Source organism: Serpula lacrymans (assembly GCF_000218685.1).
Source record: "Serpula lacrymans var. lacrymans S7.9 unplaced genomic scaffold SERLAscaffold_2, whole genome shotgun sequence".
NCBI classification, from domain to species: Eukaryota; Fungi; Basidiomycota; class Agaricomycetes; order Boletales; family Serpulaceae; genus Serpula; species Serpula lacrymans.
The window spans coordinates 546,689-571,825 of record NW_006763291.1 but is presented as its reverse complement, the minus strand read 5'-3'; the positions used below and the strand labels follow the sequence as shown (position 1 = coordinate 571,825).

The window sequence follows — 25,137 nt, the reverse complement described above, 5'->3', positions numbered from 1 at the left end:
CTCTCCAACATTCCAGCAGATTGTGGCTGGAAAAAAAAAGGAATTTCAGGAAAAACAGAGTTCTTAGGGCTTGTACAGGAACTCTCACTTTTCAAAAAAATCAATTTTTTGCTTTGGCCTAGCTCCTCCCAATTAGAGTGGAGAATGAAGATACACAGACCGTGAAGTTCTTGCACATACCCCTAGTTAGCGCTACCAGCCATTATTATAAGTTTTGTCTTGCAGCTCAATATTGAGTCTGATTCTAATCGCATGGACAAAATAGAAGAAATTCATAGTCCAGAAACAGAGGACGAAAATCAAGCCCCATCCTACTCACAGATTGGCTTGACTAAACAATAGATCCTCTCATATGGCCTGCAGATGTTGAGATTCATGTGAATCCTTGTTCAGTCAATCATTGCAACAGCTCAAGCTGTTGCTGAGGAGCAAGAGCAGCAACCACGGTCAAAGCCATATTATAACTCAATTCTGACGGGTTATGGATGGGTTATAGAATTAATAGACGGTCATCCTGATCGAATAAGGACTGAGTTGGGGATGTGGTGAGAAGTATTTGTAAAGCTTATTGATTTTCTGCAGAGTCACAGGTATACTGACTCCAAGCATGTCATGCTGGAGGAACAAACTGCCAGCTTTCTGTATGCCTGCGTCACTGGTCTATCTACCTGCCATCTCACTGAACACTTTCAATGTTCAAACAACACAATCACCAAGTATTTCAAGTGGATGCTTCAGGCTTTCACTTCCACCAATATCTACAACTCCTATGTACGTCTTCCTGAGGTCACTAAGGCAACACCAGCTGCTATTGCCAACAACCTGAAACTTCGCCACTTCAAGGATGCCATTGGTGCAATTGATGGCTCCCATATTGCCTGCAGCCCTTCGGATGCAGAGCGTGATGCTGCACAAAATTGCAAGGGCGTGTTCTTGCAGAACTGCCTTTTGTGCTGCGGTTTCAATGTGCAGTTTACGTATGTCCTTAGTGGGTGGGAGGGGTCCGCTGCGGATGCCAGTCTCTTTCATGATGCCCACTCCCATGATCTGTATATACCCCGTGGCCAATACTATCCGGCCAATGTTGGATTTCCCTCATGTGACCAGCTCCTTGTCCCCTACAGAGGTGTGCGCTACCACCTGGCCAAATACGCTCGTGGAAACTGCAAGGAAGTCCCTAATATATATATTTGGACTAAGCTCACTTCTAAAAGGCCCCAAAACCCACAAGAGTACTTTGATTTGCGCCATGCATCAGCTCGGAACATCATTGAGCATATCTTTGGTGTTCTGAAGCGCCAGTTTTCAATCTTAAAGGCCATGTCTGTGCAGGCTCTCATCCCACCCGCTGTTTGCTTCCTTCACAACTTCATCCATACTCATAATCCAACCAATGACAAAGACAACAACAAAGACACTGATCTTCTCACACCTGATAATGGCAATAACGGGGAGCTTTCATATCAAGTAATATTGGAGGCAGCTTGTCTTGCAGCAAACAGCCAACAAGATAAAATTGCTCAGGAGATGTGGGTAGGCTATCCAGCAGAGCTGCAAAAATGAGGGTTGTTGTAAGTCAGTATACTACAATGTTCATTTGCTCAAAGTCACGCATGGATGGATTGACTCGACCAATAATTCCATTGAGGTATGGAGAACATAGATATAAGTACATTGTAGGTAAGACCACTGAGCTTTGAGTGAACATAGACACTGCAAAACTCATCATTCTGCAAAAGGCTGAGGTATATACCTACAACTACAATATTGTGCTCAAAAATTTGAAACAGTTTGACTGAATCATCTACTCCCAGGTACTGATTGTTCTTCAACACAGCAGAGATGGCATGGCTTCAATGGACATGTTCCGGGTTTGGAACAGGTGTTTCTGGCTGGTGTCGATGATGAGAACTGTTGTTAGAAAACCACACACAAAAACAAACAAACACACAATCCTCCCAGATTCCACAGAACTTGTGTATGGGCTTTGCCTCCTAGAACAGTGGAGTGGAGTGGTTGTTTGTGGGGTGGTACGTATAATGATCCTTCAAAGTAAAACCCAGAGATGTATGAGTGTGGGTTTTGAGGAGGAGGGATAGTTGGAAGATAAAGATAGGGGCTTTGTGGCGAGTATAGACAAGCACTACCTTGCTAATTGTAGCACAAGGTATGTTTGAGAACAACAATATGACGAGGTTCCCAGTGATAGCAGGCTCCTGACGCACAGACTGTAGTGCTCAGAAGGACTCTAATTGAAAGGGATAACAATGACTTCAAAAGTGGGAAGTGACGATGACAGCAGTTGACAGTGGTAGCAGTGGGAAGTGTTGTGACCACACTGGATCACAAGCAGCAGAGTAGTGAACTTGAAATTAGAGAAGAAGTCTGAGTGGAGTTCTTGTTTTTTTTACAAGGTAAAATACAGGGGTTTATATAGTAAAAGAAAGGTAGGCTATGCACAGTATAGCTGTGCAAAAAGAATGAGAAAGAACATGAAGGAAGGAATGTATGCTGACAAATCCTGCATAGGTAGTACAGGATAAGATTGTAAAAAAAGGAAAAGAAAGAGATAGAACAATGAATGCTGTGAGTAATGTCACAGGTTTGTACAGCCATAAAGTAAAGTCCAATAGCAAAAAGAGAGCAGGAAAATCATGATGTCATGGGAAGATGCAGTAAAAAAAAAGGGCAAGGCAAAACACTATCAGTATCAACACAGTTCCTTTATTGTCAGTCAGGCATTCTAAAAAAATATGTGTCCATAAAAATGATTCAAAATCAAAAATAATTGCACTGTAAATGAATGTTCTGCTGAAGAAACTGGAGCCACCGGTCCACCACCTAGTCCAAATCCGACAGTTCCATGGCCTTACCAATGGACTGGTTGTGTTGGACCACCTGATCAAATGAGGGAGGGAGAGGAGTAGTTCCAATTTGGAACAACTGAGTCCCAGGCAGCGTGTGGTAGGTGTAGCTGTAGCGAAGATGATGAACAAAAGATAAGTGTACCCAAGTGAATGGGACAGCAATGAACATGGGCGACGCAAGGGGATGAACCTTCTCCAGCTCAAAAACTACCCACCCACGCTCCAACCAGGCAAGATGAGCGACCAATGTTTTGATAGTATATGATGGCAGATCAACGTCATGAAGATGGACCTGTTGCCCAATTTGGACCGGCCGCCGGGGCTTTGCTGATATCAGCAGTGGCACGTGGTAGTCACAGGATTGGCGACGGAAGCGGATAGGAAGTGTTGACATCAGAAATGGTGGGGGTGCAAATAAGATGAGGAGGAGGAGGGTGGAGGTGACGAACAAGTGGATTAGAATGGGGATCCAGAAACGACCGTCAGGTGAGAATAAAAAGGAGAGGAAGGGGCCCATGGTGGGGCTAGGCAAAGGAAGGGGAGTAAGGGAAACGACAAAAGCGAGGGCGCAATGCAATGTGTAGCCAGTGGCGACGCAAAAATTTGCCGAAATGCCGAAATGCCGAAAGTACCGGATGGAAAAGCAAAGGTGAGCGTGACTGGATTGCCTAATAGAGGTGATGCTGATCAGCCACAAGTTCAAAAAAGGCAATATTAAGTACTATTCCACGTGGCACTGTGCCTGTGTGGCGCAAAGGCGAGTCTTTTTGAATATTCGCTTCGTTATTGACACCTGTCCATGCTACCAATCAACTTTGGTGCATGACATCGTCGAGGTTTGTAAAGAGACTTATCCGAAGACAAGTTCAAGAACGTGGTTCTGAGTGGAGGTTTTCCAACGGGAGTTGGTCTTCTTCTGAGTAGAAGTCTGATCTTAGGAGTCTAGCTTTGTAAGCGTAAACTGCGTAGAATTGTATTAGAGAATACTACTGCTGTTACATGGTATTTATAATGGAAAGGAATTGGTGATAGGAGTTAGGTCCTATCTAGGGCAGGTCCGTCTGTTGAGGACTAAGTACTATAATAGGTACTGTGAATGCGAGAGGAACGGAAGTGTACGTGAAGGAAATGAGTCATCGGTCCAATGGTATAACCGATGAGTAAAAAGAAATGAGTAGTCCTTAAATGTCCAATAGAGATCGTAACACGCGCCACATTGCCTTTCTTCTTATTTTTAGCTACAATTCTCTCACGCAGCAGAGCTGGTCACACGGGCTGCGCCCTATGACATCATCATCCACTGCCTTTAGTGACTGTATAGTACATACGTACAAACAAACCTGTAACAGTATATAAACCCCAATAGATCAAGGAGACTCCTCAGCGAGTCCTCCTGTTGTTAACCAACAAACTCTCTGCAGCCTAAGGGGTAACCACTCCCCATTCACTACCTTTATAGTGTGTTCCTGTGTGCGCCAGAGTAACTAACTCTTGGTTGTTACACTGATTGTATAATTATCCGAGATTTTACTGAAACTTGAGTTGAGCATAACACACATGGCCGACTGGCACAACTTGCAGTGGCACCAAGTTTGGCCCTATTTGCCTTTCTGCTCCTTCCACTCAAATTGTGACTGACATCCGGGGAATGTCAATCGGAGTTGTAAAAATAGAAAACAATTTGAATATAATGTACCTCGAGTGAAATGGCCCATGAAAATACTGACTGGTGAGCAGCCGACTGCTTGTGTAGCACAGTACATATCCTTTGTGCATTGCATATAAGCAACTCCCGGACTGTTTTGTGGCTAGGTTCGTCGCTCTGTAAAACCCCTTGGATCACTCCTGAAAGTGTGAGTTCATTCTGTTGTAGATATGCTATAATGTTACTTAACCGGCCTGCAGTACTGTTTCCTGGCATTGTGGTGTTGTCCTTAGGTTAGTGTATGGCAGTCAGGTCCTTATATAGGTTGCTATAATCGTTTTTTACATTCCTTGCACAACATTGTATCCTTGTAGGTCACTCACAGCCCATTTCACTCGCGGCAAAATATAGATCGCTTAGGTACATTGTATTCGAATTGTTTTCTATTTTTACAACTCCGATTGACATTCCCCGGACGTCGGTCACAATTTGAGTGGAAGGAGCGGAAAGGCAAATAGGGCCAAACTTGGCGCCACTGCAAGTTGTGCCAGTCGGCCATGTGTGTTATGCTCAACTCAAGTTTCGGATAATTATACAATCAGATTATATAATCAATAAGCACTGGTGGATGTAGCATACACACACATCTGTCGACTGGTTTGGAGTCTGCTTTCCTCCTAACTATATGTATGAGTCGTTTCAATCTCAATTTTGCCTTACTTGCATGGATTTGTGCCAGCCGTCATCAAACTGGCTTATATGGGGTCGACATATCATTGTGATGAAAGGTTTACATATGATCATGATCTGGGGGTGCCCAAAGTTCATCGTTCGATTTTAAATCCCTTCTTTGCTGAAAAGTATATGTTCATGCTGAAAGAGCACAACTGTTTAGATCAACGTCAGGTATGTTTCTGTTAACTTACATGTGTAAAGCAATACGATTTCACCTCAATGCTAGTCCGCAAACATCCATTTTACGTCCACTATCCACAACCACGTCTTCCACCTTCACCTGTTATAATCAAATCCAGTTGTTTGCATGAGTTCCAGATTGAATCGTAGCAGAAGGCGGAGTATACTTTAGATACGGCTTTGCTCACTTCCGCAGCAAAGCGATTCACTGTCTTTGGCAGGGATTCCCAGACTCCTTTCCGGCAGTACACACATACACTGGCCTCTTCAAGTGCCTTCCAATACGTCTCTTGCACTGTATCCCCACAAGGTTTGTGTCGCAAAGCTTCCGCGGTCCCATTAAGCCAGTCCCACCACCACGATTGTGCAATTGTATTCCTTGTCATCGAATACGCGCAGTTGCATCCCAACGTTCTCCTCTGCGTCACATATCGATCAAATGACATATTAGTCGAATCTCCGTCGATCCAACTGAGATCATCCCGAAGTGCTCTGGCAACCTCGCCGCATTTTGCATGGTATCTTTGAAGCCTTGCCAAGTCCCTTCCGGAGATATATTCCAACTCTGGTGCGTCTATTGGCACCACTGCTTTGCATAAAGTGGCTTCTGCTGCTATCTTGGCCTCGTCCTCCAGTTTATATCGACTAGCGACGGCGTACACAGCAAATGGTGATTTTTCCAGGAACTCACGTGCCACTAACGCCTCTCTTCCAGCTTTTTCGAGACCTTCCATCCCGTACTTGACCCCTGCTTCGTAAAGCCCTATCGCTTCTTGGATGTTATCGATCTGTGGTTTACCCACAACCCCCACAGGATAGCAAAACCTGAGGATCTTATCCACAATCCGACTACTCTCGCTTATCGGAATGATGGCGAGTCCATCTTTCGACTCGATGGTATCGTTCGAAGGTTGCGGTAACTCGAACATTGTCTCGAAGAACGAAGAGGAGAGAGAGAGGAGGAACTTGAATACAGGGAAATCTACATTGTCCGATGACCGTATTATCAGATCAGCTTTTGGGTTGTCGAAGGGATGTTGGGGTACGAATGGAACTTTTGTCGGGCCATCTTCTGATTTAAGTGCGATGGACATGATAGCTATGCCGATGGATATGGTACGGAAGAAGAAAGGCTGGCGCTACATGGAACGGTAGCCCGAACATGACTTCCTTCATGGAAGCCGAGTTCCAGAGAAGCCCCCCTTTGTTCTTTTCTGACCTGATATAGTACCCCTTTTCCATTTCACATTTCTCAGGAGCCTAAAGCTGTCGCATCATAAATACTGCAAGTCAGCCATACGTTGACGTTCAAGTTTAAAGGTTTCGTACTACCAGCTGTGCAAATCTTGAACGCGTTTCGTCTTCCTCTCTTAGAACTTAGACTCGCAAAAGCATTGCCAGTGCTACTATAGCATTGTCTGAGCGTGACGATACTAAGAAAACACGTTCAGATCAGATAATGCTGACCTGGATAACGGAAATTCTACACGCTGCAAATGCTTCCGGAAAAGGATGAACAGAACCGCCCACAGGCAATGTATTGTTGCAACGTGCAGCGATCTTCAGTCCTGCTCAGGGTACAGTATCGAATCTGGCGCTAGCAGTACTTAGTCCATTTAAATAGGAATTTGGCAAGGACAATAGTATCTATATCTCTGCAGTATCGTGTTTGGAAGATCATCAAAGTCGTACCTAGCTACCTTGCATCATGAAGGGATAGAATGAGTAGATTGTATCGATCAAATAATTGAAAGAGCCGCGAGCTCGAGCATTATGTAGATAGGTCTTGGTTGTACGCCAATTGTCGATGCTGGAGTACTCACGTGAATGCAGCCCACACTTCACTGAAACCGTATGGAAGAAACCCCCATCGGTCTGGCAACTAAACCACGATGGGGCGAAGATGGACCTGCTCTGGTTTCCAAACGCTATCGATGGGAAGTAGAGGCTTGTGAGGTAAAATGTGCCCATCGTCCTGCCTAAAGATAGTGCAATGTCAAACTAAGAAGCCATTGGTATTCTGTATAGGAACACGGACCTTATAGCCTCAGCATTGGAGCCAGTTTGCTTTTTATAAAGTGAGGGAACAAACCGAATAGCGAACCAGTATTTTTCCTTCACCTCCTTCGTGAATCCAAAAAGCATGAAAAATATGAGCGCATACACCACGTAACACCAACGTTCCCACTGGTATATTGCTACGGCATTGCTAACTTGCCAATCTGCATTGGAGTATTGCGTGATTACAGAGATAGATGCATGCGCAACAGCCCATCCTGGCCAAGGTATCGGTGTGCTCTGGGTAAGATCTTCGACCAGATACCAGACACTGGTGGGAAATGAACAAAGAAACACAGCAAAAACGATGGCAGCAAGACGCCAACTGTGACGGTAACGAAGATCTGGAGTGTCACTTTTCAGAAGCTCCTTGACGTGAGTCTTGCTCCGGATTAATACGTGGATAACGATGCCTTAATTACAATCTCACAAGAGGTTGTAAACTGAATATATCATGCTCACCTGCGTATACAGCAGTAACGAGTCCAATAACCACCGGCCATATCCCATATAGAGGATAAGAAATTACGGTGTTCGACAAAGAATAGTGGCATCCCAGTTCCTCAAAAATAGAAAAACGCTGATATTGAATAATGTACGCTGCTTCTTTTTCAGCAAAAAATAGTAGACACGGTGTCTGTACAACATACCCATCACTATAGATAAAAGGGGAATTCCTAGGACAAGAAGAATATCCACTGCCATCAAACGCCATCTCTAAATATCTCTGAGAGGTAAGTATGTATATCATACGAGCATTTGGCAATACACCACTTACCTGGGATTTATTCTGAGCATTCTCAGTCACAGCATCGATACTTATGATGAAGTATAAGCGGCGAATTATACTCAGCGAAGTTGCTGGTATAGCAATTCGACCAGCTACCTCTAAGCGAGAGGCTATTGGAGAAAAATGAGGAGATGCAGAGTCAGGATGGAAACGCTACGAACAAATGTCGCACCACACAGGCGCCCAGTCGACGGTGTTGTCATCCCACACGACCGAGTTCACGAAACCATTGAGGCAGAGTAAACCTGTCCATACGATGAAGAAGCATGTACCAAGACTCTTCACTGCATTTCAGGAAGAAAACGGTATAAATGTATACAGAGAAAGAACCATGAGTAGACACACGAACCTCTCAGGTGCCATGGCAGGAGGATGCCAGAGAGAAAAAATCCAATGAATGCAAACGCAGAGAAGACGTGATTCGTAGACACCATTTGCATATTGTAGCATCCCGTACAGAATCAGTCAGATTTATAGGCCTAGGAGGCGAAAAGGCCGTAAAGATAAGCTCCTAATTAGCATCGACACTGGTATAGATGTCCCGGTGGAAGAAAGACGGCTGGCTCCACTCTCTCCATAATACCGAGCGCTGGCTTAAGGCTGTGCCAGGAAACTTACTGTACTAGGACTAATGCGCAAAGAGTTCGAGCTGATTGGGCGAAAATATGTTACGATGAACTTCCGATCTGAATAGTGGCTCAGCTGTTTGAAATTAAGGATCTAGCAGCGTCTTAGCTTTGTGATGTGTGTAATGGAGCTATCCCAACAACGGTGAAATATTATAGCTGGCAAAAAATGACCTTAATGACAGAATGGCGACGATGAAAGACGTAGAGTGCGCAAAGAGATAGGAAATCTCTCACAGAATTATAGTGAATTGCTGCTAACTCCTCGACAAGGTGCCATCTGTGCTGTAAATATCCAGGTTGGCGATCAGCAATCTAACTGTTTGTATCCGGAGAAGATGCGCCCAGGTGATGCACATATGCTCACGCGCCAGCGGACTCAGACAGTTGGAGCTATGACCTCGGGCATGTGGGAGGTGAGAGAGATTGTCTCCCTTGTAGGAAATCAGTCTGGAAACGGTCGGTGGCAAAAACCAGGAGAATATGTTGCCAGGGTCAAGGATTCTTGTTGCCTGTAGAATATTGACACCTTAAACCATGACACCCGCGAGATCCGGAAATGGCCTTGGCGTCTGGACGAAGAACAATCGCGCCGCAACTGCAATCGTCAACTGCACAGGTTAGAACAGCTAGTCAAACACTGATTAGTAGTGACACAGCTACGGGAACCGTAAATTTCTCCTGTGTTTGGAGTGAGAGCAAAACCTATAAAAGCGCTCCTACACATTGATGTTTTGTCTGTCAGTGCAGGTCGGCCCTATGCAAACACTGTTAGCTAATGTAGCTCAAAACCAAGTACTACTCAACAAGTCATCGGTGAACACAAAGTGGCACTCAGTCGATCCATTCCTGAAAATCAAAAACATCTTGGACTTAAAATATCGCAACTCGCAAAGTAAAACAAGAATCTGAGCAAGACTACACAACTGGGCTCGAGTGATATTCCCGGAGCCAATGTCTCCAGTCCTTGAACCATGATCGTAGGCAAAGATACCAACTGAAGGGTCGATATGTAGCGAGTTCAGTAACTGCGTGAGACTGGACGAGCGCCCTGAAAGGTGCGTATATAAGTTTCCGCTAACGTCGGCAGCGACGTGTTGCTATGTCAAAAATGTGATCCATGATACAGACATAACATACCAGTTATCTAGTCTTTTGAGTTCTAAGCATTGTGCTCGAGTTCTTGTCAATTATATATAATCATTTCTACTTGTCCTCGAATATGACTGTAATCATGAGGTCGCGTGCAATGCAGATTGCGCTGGGATGGCTGAGGTGTATAGATAGAAGAGGCTATGTTGCGATCGCTTGTGATGAGTTGCAATATGTCTCAACGTGTTGACAGCAATGAGGCACGTCAGATCAATGTGATCTTGAGGGTTAGGGTGGGTAACACATCCGAAAGATCAGTGAAACGAAATCGATACAGTTGGCTCGTGTCTCAGATACCAGAATCCGGATACACCAATTACCACAAAAGTCAATCATTTGTGGCAACTCGAGTTCGGAATACTGGCACTAGGTCGCCTCGCTGGCTACTCCTATCAGCTCATAAGAAGCCACGAGAAGCGTATGACCCCCTTTAAACGTACAAAAACATGCCCAAGTCACATGAGGAGGAGGTGAGGCAAGGATTCTGAGGATAATCGGGGCGAATAAGGACGTCAATGGATGAGATATCGATGATCAGCGGCCGTGGTGTACTATCAGCCTTGACCCCCAACGGTACTGCTAGCAAGCCCACCATGCCCATAGTATGCCCATACTGTAGTTGTGGTGCAAGCGAAGTGGTACGATACGTGTTTGCCGTCAAGGACAGCGTAAAATCTCGCGATATTTTCAAGGTCAACCAATTGTAAAAAGGCACCGATAACTGACAATTCGATTTCTTATTTCTTGGGTGGCGGTGAAAAGTGATGGGTCTCTGCCTCGTGCGAAAATTGGGGGTTCTACCTGTACTCCCCATCCTGTCCTCATTTTGATTTCGCTTTAAATACCCTCTCTTGCCCATACAGCTTTTATCCTCATTCTCTCCTTCCAGTCATGTCCTCTAAAGGTTTGCTTGTTTTCATATCTCGTCTTATCGCTGCCTACAACTGATGCATTTCAGCCATCCGTGAATACGACGCTAAACTTCTCCTCGCTTACTGGCTCGAGCGGGCTCCTCCTGCCCATCCCTCGGCAACCGTCGAATCAAAGTTCATCTACCCTGCACCAAAAGTCGCTCAGATATCTTGGGACCCAGAAACAAACACTATCACCCCAGATTCTCACCTCCCTTCATGGGTATTCACTACAAAGCTCGTTGCCAAGCCGGACCAACTCATCAAGCGTCGCGGTAAGGCGGGACTTCTCGCTCTCAACAAAACTTGGGACGATGCGAAGGCATGGATCGCAGAAAAGGCTGGAAAACCACAAAGGGTGAGTCTTGATCTTTTACTCTGTATCACTTTGAAATCGTGCTGCTATCGTGCTCGATCGCATATAATCGATATCCGATCGCAGCTCACATTACGTTTTACGTTTCATTTTCATACATGTCTTGCTTCTGACGCGCGCCTGAGCACGTGATCGATCGAAGCGTTATCTTTCACTTGCTAACTTACATCCTGTTTCTAGGTTGAATCTGTCACTGGTACACTCAACAACTTCATCGTAGAGCCATTCCTTCCTCACCCTTCGAATACCGAGTACTATGTCTGCATTACATCTGCCCGAGAGGGTGATTTAATTCTCTTCACTCACGAGGGAGGCGTCGACATAGGTGACGTAGATGCCAAGGCCCTCCGTCTCGCTATTCCTGTGTCAGGGTCTTTCCCATCCCGCGCACAAGTTGAATCCACTCTCCTCACTCACGTCCCACAGGAAAAGAAATCGACTCTTACCGATTTCCTCCTTCGCCTTTACTCAGTCTATGTCGACCTTCACTTTGCTTATCTTGAAATCAACCCTTTAATCTGCCTTGATGCTGCTACCCCCGGTGGCCAACCAACAATCCACTACCTTGATATGGCCGCTAAGCTTGACCAAACTGCCGAGTCGATCTGTGGGCCCAAATGGGCCGTTGCTCGCGATCTGACCGTTTATGAACCTGGTCCATCTTCGAGCGCCCTGCCTACAAAGCCAAATGGCAAGGCCTCTGGTAAAGTTAGTGCAGATCGTGGTCCACCTATGGTTTGGCCTGCGCCATTCGGCCGTGACCTCACGAAGGAAGAAGCCTACATCCAAAAGTTGGATGGAAGCACTGGTGCATCGCTTAAGCTCACCGTTCTAAACCCAGAAGGAAAGGTCTGGACAATGGTTGCTGGTGGGGGTGCTAGTGTCGTCTACTCCGATGCGATCGCTGCACATGGATTTGCGCACGAGCTTGCCAACTATGGAGAATACTCTGGTGCACCCACCGAAGGTCAGACGTACGAGTACGCCAAGACCATCAGTACGTGTCTTTTTCATTAGTTAATCTATGTGCATATATCAACTGCATGTCCTTTATTTTAGTTGACTTGATCACGCGTGGTACTCCCCGTCCCGACGGCAAGATTCTCATCATCGGTGGAGGTATTGCCAACTTCACCAACGTCGCAGCTACATTCAAGGGTATTATCCGCGCTCTCAAGGAGTACAAATCACCTCTTATCGCACACGGTGTTCGTATCTTCGTCAGACGGGGTGGTCCTAACTACCAGGAGGGTCTCAAAGCTATGCGTCTCCTTGGCGAGTCCCTGGGTGTTCCGATTCGAGTCTTCGGCCCCGATACCCACATCACAGAGATCGTTCCCCTTGCACTGGGCGTTCAACCCGGTAGCGGCGCAGGTAGGACGGTACCCAAGAGTGTACCTGCTACAGCCCCTGCCTCGCCCAGTCGCGCGCATCGAGTTGAACCGGAACTTGACACGGAGGCGGGTGTTGGTTCTATCCACGCTGACGGCGAGCGTACTCAAGCTGAGGATAATGTCATCCGATTCGATGTCAACCCCGCTGGTGCTCGTCCCGCTTATCGTCCTTTTGACGCTGAGACACGTTCGTTCGTGTATGGTCTTCAACCACGAGCTATTCAAGGCATGTTGGACTTCGACTACTCGTGCAAACGAGCTACGCCTAGTGTCGCTGCTATGATCTATCCCTTCGGTGGACACCACATCCAGAAATTCTACTGGGGTACAAAGGAGACTTTGCTGCCCGTCTATACCTCTGTGGAAGAAGCCGTGAAGAAGCACCCTGATGTTGATGTCGTCGTTAACTTTGCCAGTTCGCGAAGTGTATACTCAAGTACGTTGGAGATTCTGCAGTACCAGCAAATCAAGAGCGTGGCATTGATTGCTGAGGGTGTTCCTGAGAGACATGCTCGGGAAATCTTGCACTTAGCGAAGCAGAAGGGCGTCTTGATCATTGGTCCTGCTACTGTCGGTGGTATCAAGCCTGGATGCTTCAGGATTGGTAACTCGGGAGGGTAAGCATAAAATTTGATATAGGTGAAGTGTGTAAGTGCTGACGGTTCCTGTGCGCAGAATGATGGACAACATCATTGCCTCCAAGTTGTACCGTGCTGGATCCGTTGGCTACGTCTCAAAGTCTGGTGGTATGTCCAATGAGCTCAATAACATCCTCTCGCTTGTCACCAACGGTACCTACGAGGGTATTGCCATTGGCGGAGACCGTTACCCTGGCTCTACTTTCATCGACCATCTCATGCGTTACGAGGCCGACCCTGATTGCAAAATGCTTGTACTCCTTGGTGAAGTCGGTGGTATTGAAGAGTACCGCGTCATTGATGCCGTCAAAGCTGGCAAAATCAAGAAGCCTATAGTTGCTTGGGCTATCGGTACATGTGCTAAGATGTTCACGACGGAGGTGCAATTCGGCCACGCTGGTAGTATGGCAAACTCGGAGCTCGAGACTGCTGATTCGAAGAACCACGCCATGAGGGAAGCAGGTTTCGTCGTCCCTGATACTTTCGAGGAGCTACCTGCCGTGTTGAAGGAGACGTACGAGCGTCTTGTGGCTGATGGCACAGTCAAGCCTAAGAAGGAGGTTGACCCCCCTGTTATTCCCATGGACTACAAGTGGGCTCAGGAACTTGGTCTCATTCGTAAACCTGCTGCATTCATCTCGACGATCTCGGATGAGCGTGGACAAGAGCTGCTCTACGCTGGTATGCGTATCTCGGATGTGTTCAAGGAGGATATCGGTCTGGGAGGTGTTGTTTCTCTACTATGGTTCAAACGTCGTCTACCACCTTGGGCGACCAAGTTCATCGAGATGGTGTTGATGCTGACGGCAGACCATGGTCCTGCTGTGTCTGGTGCCATGAACACGATTGTTGCATCGCGTGCTGGCAAAGATTTGATTTCGAGTTTGGCATCGGGTTTGTTGACGATCGGCAGTCGATTTGGTGGTGCTTTGGATGAAGCTGCTGCTATGTTCAGTGGAGCGAGAGATACTGGCCTTACGCCCAGAGAGTTTGTTGATGAGTCAAGGAAGGCAAATAAACTGAGTGAGCGAGCTTTTCTTCATTTGCTATCCCCCTCTATCTCCGCTTTCTCCCTTCCGTTGCCCGTATGCAATGCTGACATCGTGGTACACAGTCAGCGGCATTGGACACAAAATCAAGAGTGTGAACAACCCCGATCTGCGTGTTGAGCTGGTTAAGGAATATGTTCGCAAGAATTTCCCTAGTCACAGCTTGCTCGACTATGCGTTGGCCGTCGAGAAGGTAACAACATCGAAGAAGGACACAGTGAGTCATGCCATATATAAATATGTTTCTCTCAGGGATACTTACTCATATATTCTAGCTCATCCTAAATGTCGACGGTTGTATTGCTGTCTGCTTCGTCGATCTCCTTCGTGACTCGGGCGCGTTCACTCCGGACGAAGCCGATGAATACATCAAGGTACGTTTCTCATGTGTTAATACCAGACTGGGTTCTGACATCATATACAGATTGGTACTTTGAACGGTCTTTTCGTTCTTGGCCGTTCTATCGGTTTCATCGGTCACCATCTTGACCAGAAGCGTCTCCGTGCACCTCTGTACCGCCACCCTGCAGATGATATCTTCATCAACATGGCCGACATTTCGCAACCTCGTGTCTTGGGTAAGATGCAGTAATTGGTTGGGGTAGTCCTTGTGAATTTGTGCGAACTACGTGGTTGTAATGTGTTGGTATGGGTATGAAGTGACGATAAAAGAAAGATGTTATATTGGTATGCGATAGGAACGAATTAATGGTATAATGGGCACACACATGAATAGAATTTTGTGCTTAGTTTTGCTACATCCTTTTTTTTGACAAAATCTTATGATATTGAGACTTAGGATCCATCATGTTTTGTGGTAATAGAGAGATTTGACATACTGATGTATATGGTGTCGCAAGCAACAATGTGCTAAAGATGTGGCTTGACTTAGTCGTAGTGATAGGAGACTTGCAGAACATACAGACCAAGGTCATGAAGTGAAAGTGAAACGAAATCCAGGGTTTTAAACCTTGAGACAGGTGTTATTGACACTGACGCCTCGCATATAAGGGTTTATTCGCAAAAGTTTTACCCTTGCGTGGTTGTTAGTACCACCTAACTACCTACATGTTGGACTAGTTTGAACTTGGTTGTGTGATGTGCTATTGCCCAACGCAAAGGTTAGGGTTAGCAATAGGAAATTTTCAAACTTGATGAAAAAACGACCAGTTATGTTATGTGAGAAACGGTCGGTCCAATCCGTCAAATGGTGGGAGTGGGCAACACCAGCCAACTTGGTAGTGTTCACACAACCCCGTGGGAAACAATTGAGACAAGAGATAATGACATAGCTGGAGGGTGTGGGTTGCAAGGTTAAAGGTTCTCCGTACACCAAGTTGTGTACAAACTTTGAGAGGGAAAGTTGTTCGCAATGCAAATATCTTCAAATTGTTGTGAGCGATTTCACAAATCTTCTTTTTTGAGTGAGATACGCGCTATCCCATGTTCAATTCAGTAGGTAATTGTACAGATTTTGTAGAAATGATCACAACAAATCAAAGGTATATACAGTGAAATAAGAATGTGCCACAACTTGCACAGAGAATGGATGAATAACATGGGCCTTTATAATATGAAGGGATGGCAGTTAAATTGGCGCATTGTGCTGCCACAAGTGTGTTTGCTAACGTGCAGGCACTGATTGCCTCGACTCTCCCTGGCAAAATATCACAGTCATTACTCCTTTCTGCGATGGAAATTTAAACTCACTTACTGGATAGTCCTTACAAACTCTGTGGGCCTTGAGAACCTGCGTAATGCATATCTTCCTGTCAACTTCAAGCCCGAGCTAGCCTTTGATGCCTCGCTGCAGAAGACAGCACTCGCAAGCCCAGGCAGCCCACCTTGCTCAAGTACAAGAGTTGCGGTGGCTGCGCCTTGATTCTGACAAGGAGAACAACAATATTTCATTCTATAATGCCTCGAGTCAGGCTGGAGTTCAAACACGCAGGGCTTCTCACTTACATGCAATCAAAGACCTCGAAGTTAAGTTGTCAAAGGCCAACTGCAACTTCAATCTTGCTAGAAAGGCTCTCACACAAAGAAATTCCTGCATTAGACGTCAGAATGTGTAACAACCAAGAGTTAGTTACTCTGGCGCACACAGGAACACACTATAAAGGTAGTGAATGGGGAGTGGTTACCCCTTAGGCTGCAGAGAGTTTGTTGGTTAACAACAGGAGGACTCGCTGAGGAGTCTCCTGGATCTATTGGGGTATATATACTAATACAGAGTGTTTGTACTTATGTACTGTACAGTTGATAAAGTTAGTGGCTGATGATGTCATGGGGCCTAGCCCACATGACCAGCTCCACTGTGTGAGAGAGTTGTATCTAAAATAAGAAGAAGGCAACGCGGCGTGAGAAAGAGGAGTTTGAACAAAAGGGGAAGTGCCGCGTGGCACCATGTGTGAAAGCTAAAGTATACAAGGTTAAAGCGGAGAATGAAAAAGAAGAAAAGGTCCGAAAATTGTGTTATCGTAACAGAATGCTGAGCTGGCAAGCAAGAAGGCCTTGCTTGCAGCCAGGAGTGCGGAGGCCATGGAAATGAAGAGTACATTACAAGCACTGGAGCAGAGTGCAAGTGCAGTGGCTGCACATCCTCCTTCATAACAAGAAGCGCAAGGTCTCTTGTTCAAAACCTGCAGCACGGTTAGCCAAGGCAAGCCTCAAAGAAGTTTGCACCATCACAATTCTATCAATGCAGAAGGATGCCTTGAAGAAGGCGGTGGCATGTGAGGAGGAGCTGGCGGGGTGCATCAGAGCACTCAAACTTTGCGCTGAAAGGAGTGAGGCAGATATTGCATCTCTGAAGGACAACTTGAAGGAAAGCCGAAGAAAAATGTGCACCTATCAGAACCCTGCTCTCTCAGCATCATTCTCTGAAGCCCTGGACCGTGCAACTCAATCACATGGAACTCAACTTGTACAAGGCTCTCCACTGTTCAAAGACAATGACAGAGGTCGCTGCCATTGTATTATATGGTGGTACAGTCTTGCATCCATATTCACAGATGGTTTGGGGGCCAGGCACAGAGTCTATCAATGTGCTGGACTTGGGACCATTGCATGAGGAACTGAAACAGCACCTCAAACTTATTTTTACCAATCCGAAACTGATCTTTGGTGCTAATGTGGCCCCCAAAACAGCTTGCTTTGGTGGTTGGCCCTGGTGTAATCCTGCTGCTATGGCTGCAGCATTCAAACTTGCCTCCAAGATTGGGCATCTGCGTCCAATCACACTAGCCCTATTCCAGGGAGCACTCAACAAGTGGAAGTCATTCACAACCAAATTTGTGCCAGGCGGCACAATTGACCAAGCCAGTACTGAGGAGCAACAATGCTGCATGGATGCCTGCGATGAATGACGCAAACGAGGGGGCCCTTGGCTCATTCTGGCTGTGTGCACGGGATAAGCCTACCTTATCAATGCATCAGCACAATGCGATCACACAATTTTGCCACAACAACATGCAGTTTTTTGTGGATGCAATATTCACCTCAGAAGAGTTTTGCCATGCCATGCGCCTCGTGAGAGAAATCTATAGTGCTGGCCTTGAGAAGAAGCGCTGCCTCGAGATTATTTGGCATGAAGAGGATGAGGTCCAAGCAAAGAGGCAGAGGGTTGCAGAGGCAGCAAAATGAAGCACAGAAGACGGTGAGCCGAGAGGCTGAACACAATGCCACAGTGATGGTCCTGACGCCAAATGAAGAAGAACTGAATCAACTCACCAAGGATAAGCTGATCATTCAACTGGAGATTCACCAGGTATAAGACTCGACTATACCTTGGGGCCTGCAAAGCATGGTGAAGAAGGACCTCATAAGGATATTGATAGCTCAAATCTCTGTTGTTCTCCAGCAAAACATGCACACTGCAAGTGCAAGTGGTCCCTGTGAGCAAGATGGAAGCTTGGACTCAAGCTAGGGGCAGTCAAATGATAAGATTCTTGTGATCAATAGTTTCTTTGCATTTTTAATAAAACATAGCCATTCATTACTTCATACACATCAGCAAAAGAGGCAGATGTTGGGTTTGCCTTAGCAGATCAGGACAGACCCGGACCTTCCCGTCAAGTGGCTGTCAGTTGGATGAGACACTTGACATGTCATCAACAAGCTGGTGATGTCAACAAAATGCCTGTTCCAGGGTAAGGGGCGCCTTCTCATGATGTTGCCAGCCTGCAAGTAGTCTAAAGACTGATTGATCTGCCTGCAGGTGCATCAATTAAACTGAGATCACACTGCTGAAGTTACTTACCAGACTGTTAAGTCGTACTCCAGGTTGTCATCACATTATAATGTATCAACAAGCCTCATGTAGTAGTTACAATGAATAGAATCTACATTATCAAGTAAAGAATAAAATATGTCCGAGCGAGAAAATTGGACCGTCGTCAAGGAGGTGCAAACCCATACAGATTATTATACTCTTCTGAGTCATTCATGCCCTCCCATTCCTCAAGGTTCATGATGTTGTCCTCAACGTCACTATCACTATCTTCCCCATCTGAAACAGACTCACACATCCTGGTCATCTATACCATCCTCATTGTCCAAGTCAGATTAATTGACATCCATTGATTCCAGCTCTGTCTCCGAATCACATGCATCTTCATTGTTCTTGCGCTCTTCATCACTCTCCTCTGTGTCCATATTTGAGCCTTTTGTCTCTCGTAAGTCATCCCATTCCCTAACAAACTCTTGTCCATCTAATTCATCAACATCGGCAAGGAAGCTACGTGTTGCATCACACGTAGCTTTATGGCCGACCCCACAACCTTGGAACCAAAGGAACATGTCACGATTGACAAATCTAACAATTAAAGTAAGTAGAAATCATTCAAAAAAAGGACAGCAATATTCACTGATTAATGTAATACCAGACATAATCAAAGTGCTTCTCAGACGGTTGGTGTGGGATGGAATGGGGTAGCAGGTTGCAAGTAGGGCCAAAGTGGAAAGCGGGGATAAGATGAACTCCACGGATGACTTGTGAAGGGTCCACAAAACCGAAGACATCATTGACAATGTTAGCATTCAAGAAACTGATAAGATGGAGACGTCAGGCTTTCCAACCTGAGACGTGGCTTGTGTCACACGCAAATCAACAAACCCAGAGAACTTTGATTCTCTGGGTATTTGAATTTTGGAAATTGGAGCCTATGTGCTTGATGACAACATGAAAGATATTCACAATATGTGCATACCAATAAGGATGGGGGTTCAAATCCCCATCTTCTTGTTCCTCGCTAGACAAAACTATGACATTGGCATGATTTCATAGATTGAGTAAGCCTTGAGCTCGGCGAAGATCTTAGGTAGTATAATTGATGTGTAATACCTTATGCCTGTATATTCTGTTATCCACAATAACCAGATTGTTTCTCTGAAAGTCTGAAAAAACCGGTGGCTTCATTGACTTGAGACCTAGTAAACGTGCTAAGATGTCCTCACTACAACTTCTTTCATGTTCATTGCTGAAGTAGCTGACTCTGATTCTGATTCAGATGAAGAGCCTGTCTATGCAGCAGATTGTCCAGAAAGAGTGTCTAAGGAGAAGCGCAAGCAAATCTTTGATGGCGTCTGCATTCCTCCTAAACCAGATTGGGCCAAAGCCGTAAAAGGAAAGAAGAAAGAAGAAGAGAAGCCTGTCATTCCAACCATAGCGCCTCCCCCATCAAAGCCACACATCTTTGATATTGCACAGCCTATCTTTGACCCCACTAATGACGATGTAATCATGGAAGATGCTTCCCAGACCACTAAGAAGAATCCCCCTGCCGATAAACAGAAGAAACAACTCAAGACTTCATCTACTCTTTCGCATAATCTTGACTCCAAAGCCATCATTGATCAAATTCTCAGCACCCCTATCCCACTATCTATTGGTAACGACATTGGTCTATCAAAAGAAGTTTCCCAGAATCTCCAAGAAATGATGAAACCCAAGCGCCTTAATTTTGGACTAGACAACAAGCGCCAAAGCTTGACAGCTGAATCACTTCTTGCCATCACTCATGCCGACCTCATTTGTGTCCCTGTTACCTCTAATGGAGAAACTATTTCAGCAATTGTTGATCAGGGTCTGCTCTCAATATAGTCAGCTGCACTATTTGGGAAAATCTCATTCACCTTCCCATGGATACTAGTATTTGACTGTAGTCAAAGATGCCAATGGAGGATTTGGTAAGCTTGATGGTTTAGTCAACAATGTGGCTTTATATTGTGGAGAAGTCAAAACTTATTCAAATAATTTTGTTGGGAAAGACACTGGATATGATCTACTTCTTTGACGACCATGGACACATGGGAACTATGTCAGCATTGAAGAGAGACTTAATGGCACTTATCTCGTCTTCAGAAAGGATGGCAAAATCAAAAACCCTGCTCTGGAAGTCAAGGTATCATCAGATCATCGTCCTATTCACTATGTCAAACCAGTATCTGGAGTATCCGATACAGTATCCAGCTTCTTAGTCACGGACTATGACTTCAATGGAGAAGATCAAGATGGAAATACTGATCAATCGGAAACTGCTGTTGAAAGTGTCACCCCAGAAGAAGAAACCGTGCTTGTTCCAGATAATTCCCCAATTGGTTCAATCGAAAATTCTAGTACTCTCAGAGCACTGGAGGACCTGGAAACCTGTCTAGAAGAAACTATTGAAGCCTCCATCCCTATCCCCAATGCCTGTAACAACCAAGAGTGATCTACTCCGGCGCACACAGAACACACTTATAGAGATTATGAAGATGGGGAGTGGTTACCCCTTGAGCTGCAGTGAGTTAGTTGGTATACAACAGGAGGACTCGCTGAGGAGTCTCCTGGATCTATTGGGGTATATATACTACTACAGGTTGTTTGTACATGTGTACTATACAGTTGATGAAGGCAGTGGCTTGATGATGTCATAGGGCCTAGCCCGTATGGCCAGCTCCACTGCGTGAGAGAGTTAAGTCTAAAAATAAGAGGGAAGGCAACGCGGCACGAGAAAGGGAAATGCCGCGTGGCATTTAAGGTATAAAGTTAGAGCGGAGAATAAAAGGAAAAGGAGATGTCTGGAAATTGTGTTATTGTAACACTGGCTACACATTGCATTGCGCCCTTGCTTTTGTCGTTTCCCTTACTCCCCTTCCTTTGCCTAGCCCCACCATGGGCCCCTTCCTCTCCTTTTTATTCTCACCTGACGGTCGTTTCTGGATCCCCATTCTAATCCACTTTTCCGTCACCTCCACCCTCCTCCTCCTCATTTTATTTGCACCCCCACCATTTCTGATGTCACCACTTCCTATCCGCTTCCGTCGCCGATCCGTTGACTACCACGTGCCACTGCTGATATCAGCAAAGCCCCGGCAGCCGGTTCAAATAGGGCAACAGGTCCATCTTTATGACGTTGATCTACCATCATATACTATCAAAACATCGGTCGCTCGTCTTGCCTGGTTGGAGCGTGGGTGGGTAATTTTTGAGCTGGAGAAGGTTCATCCCCTTGCGTCGCCCATGTTCATCGCTGTCCCATTCACTTGGGTACACTTATCTTTTGTCCATCGTCTTCGCTACAGCTACACCTACCACATGCTGCCTGGGACTCACTTGTTCCAAATTGGAACTACTCCTCTCCCTCCCTTCTTTGATCAGGTGGTCCAACACAACCAGTCCATTGGTAAGGCCATGGAACTGTCGGATTTGGACTAGGTGGTGGACCGGTGGCTCCAGTTTCTTTTTCTTCAGCAGAACATTCATTTACAGTGCGATTATTTTTGATTTTTGAATCATTTTTATGGACACATATTTTTTTAGAATGCCTGACTGACAATAAAAGAACTGTGTTGATACTGATAGTGTTTTGCCTTGCCCTTTTTTTACTGCATCTTCCCATGACATCATGATTTTCCTGCTCTCTTTTTGCTATTGGACTTTACTTTATGGCTGTACAAACCTGTGACATTACTCACAGCATTTATTGTTCTATCCCTTTCTTTTCCTTTTTTTGACAATCTTATCCTGTACTACCTACACAGGATTTGTCAGCATACATTCCTTCCTTCATATTCTTTCTCATTCTTTTTGCACAGCTATACTATGCATAGCCTACTTTTCTTTCACTATATAAACCCCTGTATTTTACCTTGTAAAAAAAACAAGAACTCCAATCCAGACTTCTTCTCTACTCTCAAGTTCACTACTCTGCTACTTGTGATCCAGTGTGGTCACAACACTTCCCACTGCTACCACTGTCAACTGCTGTCATCGTCACTTCCCATTTTTGAAGTCATTGTCATCCCTTTCGATTAGAGTCCTTCTGAGCACTACAGTTTGTGCGCCAGGAACCTGCTATCACTGGGAACCTCGTCACCTCGTCATCCTCGTTGTTCTCAAACCTACCTTGTGCTACAATTAGCAAGGTAGTGCTCGTCTATACTCGTCACAAAGCCCCTATCCTTCTATAAATTCAACTATCCCTCCTCCTCAAAACCCACACTCATACACCTCTGGGTTTTACTTTGAAGGATCCTCATACATACCACCCCACGAACAACCAGAGCACCCACTGTTCTAGGAGGCAAAGCCCATAAACAAGTTCCGTGGAATCTGGGAGGATTGTGCGTTAGTTTGTTTTTGTGTGTGGTTTTCTAACTGCAGTTCTCATCATCGACAACGAGTTTTGCGTATAGTGAGTGCAGCTTGTTGCAAATCATCCTGTCTTTTTTCTAGTTGACGAATGCACAGAGGAATGAGGTCTTCTGTTGACATTGCAGTATGGAATCCATGAACAGGGAAAGTTGCTTCTGTCAGATCAAATGGTAGGACTGGGTCAACTCCGTGCAACAGATAAAAAGGGCTGAATCCAGTAGAACGACAAGTAGTGACCTTGTCTGCAAAGAAGGCATGATGGACCTTGGTTGGCCATAAATCAACATTCCCTTCACAGGACTTGACAAGTGCTTCTCTTATGACAAAGTGTCCACGCTCAACAACACCATTTGCCTTGGAATTGTAGGGAGAAATGCGAATATGTGGGATCTGGTAACGTTCCACAAGCTCTTTAAATGCTCCTTTGACTTTGCTTCTATTATCTGTAACAACTTCTCCTATAGCTCCATAGCGACAGATGATTTCTTCCCAGAAAAAGCAAGCAAGATTATATGCAGATTGTAACAACCTAGAGTTAGTTACTCTGGCACACACAAAACACACTATAAGGAAGATGATGAGGGAGTGGTTACCCTTGAGCTGCAGAGAGTTTGTTGGTATACAACAGGAGGACTCGCTGAGGAGTCTCCTGGATCTATTTGGGTATATATACTACTACAGGGTTGTTTGTACATGTGTACTATACAGTTGATAGAGATAGTGGCTGATGATGTCATAGGGCCTAGCCCGCATGGCCAGCTCCACTGTGTGAGAGAATTGTGTCTAAAATAAGAAGAAAGGCAACGCGGCGCAAGAAGGAGGAGTTTGGACAAAAGGGGAAGTGCCGCATGGCACCTTGTGTGAAAGCTAAAGTACAAGGTTAGAGCGGAGAATGAAAATAAAGGAAAGGTCCAAAAATTGTGTTATCGTAACACAGATGCTTTCTTCAATGCTCTTCCTTCTGCAGCAAGTGACAGATCATCTCTTGCAGCAACAAGAAAATGATATCCTCTGGCCTTGGGCATGAGCATAATGTTGACATAGACTTTGGTGAAGATTGTAGGAGGTGATGAGATGGTAAGTGGGACTTCACTTTTGCGTACACTTCAAATCTGGCATTCATGGCAGGTGCGAATATGATGCTTGACATCCTGTAACATATGGGGCCAGTAAAAGTGCTCTCTGACTGTAGAGAATACACCATTGACTCCTCTGTGACCAAGCCTTTCATGTGCTTCAGTAAGGATGTGAAGTCGAAGGTCAGGATTGAAGATGACTTTGAGAGGAGGAGCAGAGTGACAACGCTTGAACATGCTGTCTCCTTTCAAGAAGAATTGAAGTGATCGCTTGACAAAACACTTTTGAGCTTGAAGAGAGGAAAATATAGGCAGCTCCATAGTTTGAAGAAAGTGGAAGATTTGACGAAGAGTATTGTACTGAGAAGAATCATTGGTAAGGAACGAAGGGAGTGACATAGGGTAATATGGGAGAGGTCTGGCAAGATCAACAAGAAGAGCGATATCATCAAGCCAATCATCTGATTCTTGAGCATCTTCAAAGTCTTCCTCTGTTGGTTGACGACGAGATAACGCATCAGGACCACGATGACGATCAGCAGGTATGTGAATGAGCTTGAAATCAAAGAGAAGGATGCCCTGAATCCAACGATTGAAGTGGCATTAGGCTGAAGATCTGGATCGTTGAGCATGCCTTTGATATACTTGGCATCCACCTCCACATGCAAGTGTTTTACTCCTGCAATGTAAAGGCAAAAATGACGAAGTGCTCTGAACAAACCATATAATTCTAGCTTGGGTTGACTGTAATTTGCCTCTCTATCATTTATGGGAATAGAGCCATAGCGAGCTGGATGCTTCCTTCCATTTTCATCAAGCTGGGAGAGGATAAAACCAACAGCAATCTTGCTGGTATCAACTGAAAGAACAACTGGGTTGTGTGACGAATAATTTATAGGGTGAAGTGCTGGTGCAGAGGATACTGCATGTTTCAGAGCCTCAAATGCTTCTTGTCTGCGTTCATCCCATTGAAATTCAGCTCCTTTGCGATACAATTCTGTC

General features: G+C 45.4%; 7 protein-coding genes across 7 annotated transcripts; 4 read left to right on the top strand and 3 right to left on the bottom strand.

Annotated features, from left to right (window-relative positions):
• Positions 1 to 3,283: 3,283 nt before the first annotated feature.
• Positions 3,284 to 3,791, top strand: SERLADRAFT_377432 (uncharacterized protein; the record flags this gene model as incomplete). Its single annotated transcript, XM_007313255.1, has 1 exon — positions 3,284 to 3,791. One exon carries the CDS (start codon positions 3,287 to 3,289, stop codon positions 3,449 to 3,451), a length of 165 nt encoding a protein of 54 aa, XP_007313317.1.
• Positions 3,792 to 5,485: 1,694 nt separating this feature from the next.
• Positions 5,486 to 6,872, bottom strand: SERLADRAFT_359309 (uncharacterized protein; the record flags this gene model as incomplete). Its single annotated transcript, XM_007313254.1, has 2 exons — positions 5,486 to 6,693; positions 6,760 to 6,872. One exon carries the CDS (start codon positions 6,519 to 6,521, stop codon positions 5,499 to 5,501), a length of 1,023 nt encoding a protein of 340 aa, XP_007313316.1.
• Positions 6,873 to 7,309: 437 nt separating this feature from the next.
• SERLADRAFT_444928 (uncharacterized protein) lies at positions 7,310 to 10,236 on the bottom strand (the record flags this gene model as incomplete). Its single annotated transcript, XM_007313253.1, has 9 exons — positions 7,310 to 7,402; positions 7,516 to 7,898; positions 7,948 to 8,085; positions 8,136 to 8,202; positions 8,264 to 8,385; positions 8,437 to 8,559; positions 8,625 to 8,961; positions 9,012 to 9,952; positions 10,042 to 10,236. The coding sequence occupies 7 exons, from the start codon at positions 8,713 to 8,715 to the stop codon at positions 7,310 to 7,312; spliced, it is 1,017 nt and encodes a 338-aa protein (XP_007313315.1).
• A 616-nt stretch (positions 10,237 to 10,852) lies between these two features.
• SERLADRAFT_444927 (uncharacterized protein) lies at positions 10,853 to 15,261 on the top strand (the record flags this gene model as incomplete). Its single annotated transcript, XM_007313252.1, has 8 exons — positions 10,853 to 10,957; positions 11,012 to 11,322; positions 11,521 to 12,337; positions 12,400 to 13,351; positions 13,410 to 14,395; positions 14,487 to 14,638; positions 14,697 to 14,795; positions 14,846 to 15,261. 8 exons carry the CDS (start codon positions 10,945 to 10,947, stop codon positions 15,011 to 15,013), a joined length of 3,498 nt encoding a protein of 1,165 aa, XP_007313314.1.
• A 730-nt stretch (positions 15,262 to 15,991) lies between these two features.
• SERLADRAFT_377421 (uncharacterized protein) lies at positions 15,992 to 16,599 on the bottom strand (the record flags this gene model as incomplete). The annotated part of the gene is made up of 4 exons (XM_007313251.1): positions 15,992 to 16,078; positions 16,136 to 16,333; positions 16,387 to 16,471; positions 16,525 to 16,599. Coding segments are annotated over 2 exons (230 nt in total), but the record flags the coding sequence as incomplete, so codon positions are not given.
• A 746-nt stretch (positions 16,600 to 17,345) lies between these two features.
• On the top strand, positions 17,346 to 17,813 carry SERLADRAFT_377420 (uncharacterized protein; the record flags this gene model as incomplete). The annotated part of the gene is given in 2 exon segments (XM_007313250.1): positions 17,346 to 17,757; positions 17,774 to 17,813. A coding segment is annotated over 1 exon segment (392 nt), but the record flags the coding sequence as incomplete, so codon positions are not given.
• Positions 17,814 to 19,891: 2,078 nt separating this feature from the next.
• SERLADRAFT_433082 (uncharacterized protein) lies at positions 19,892 to 21,134 on the top strand (the record flags this gene model as incomplete). The annotated part of the gene is made up of 3 exons (XM_007313249.1): positions 19,892 to 20,507; positions 20,587 to 20,610; positions 20,755 to 21,134. The coding sequence occupies 3 exons, from the start codon at positions 19,892 to 19,894 to the stop codon at positions 21,132 to 21,134; spliced, it is 1,020 nt and encodes a 339-aa protein (XP_007313311.1).
• Positions 21,135 to 25,137: the final 4,003 nt, after the last annotated feature.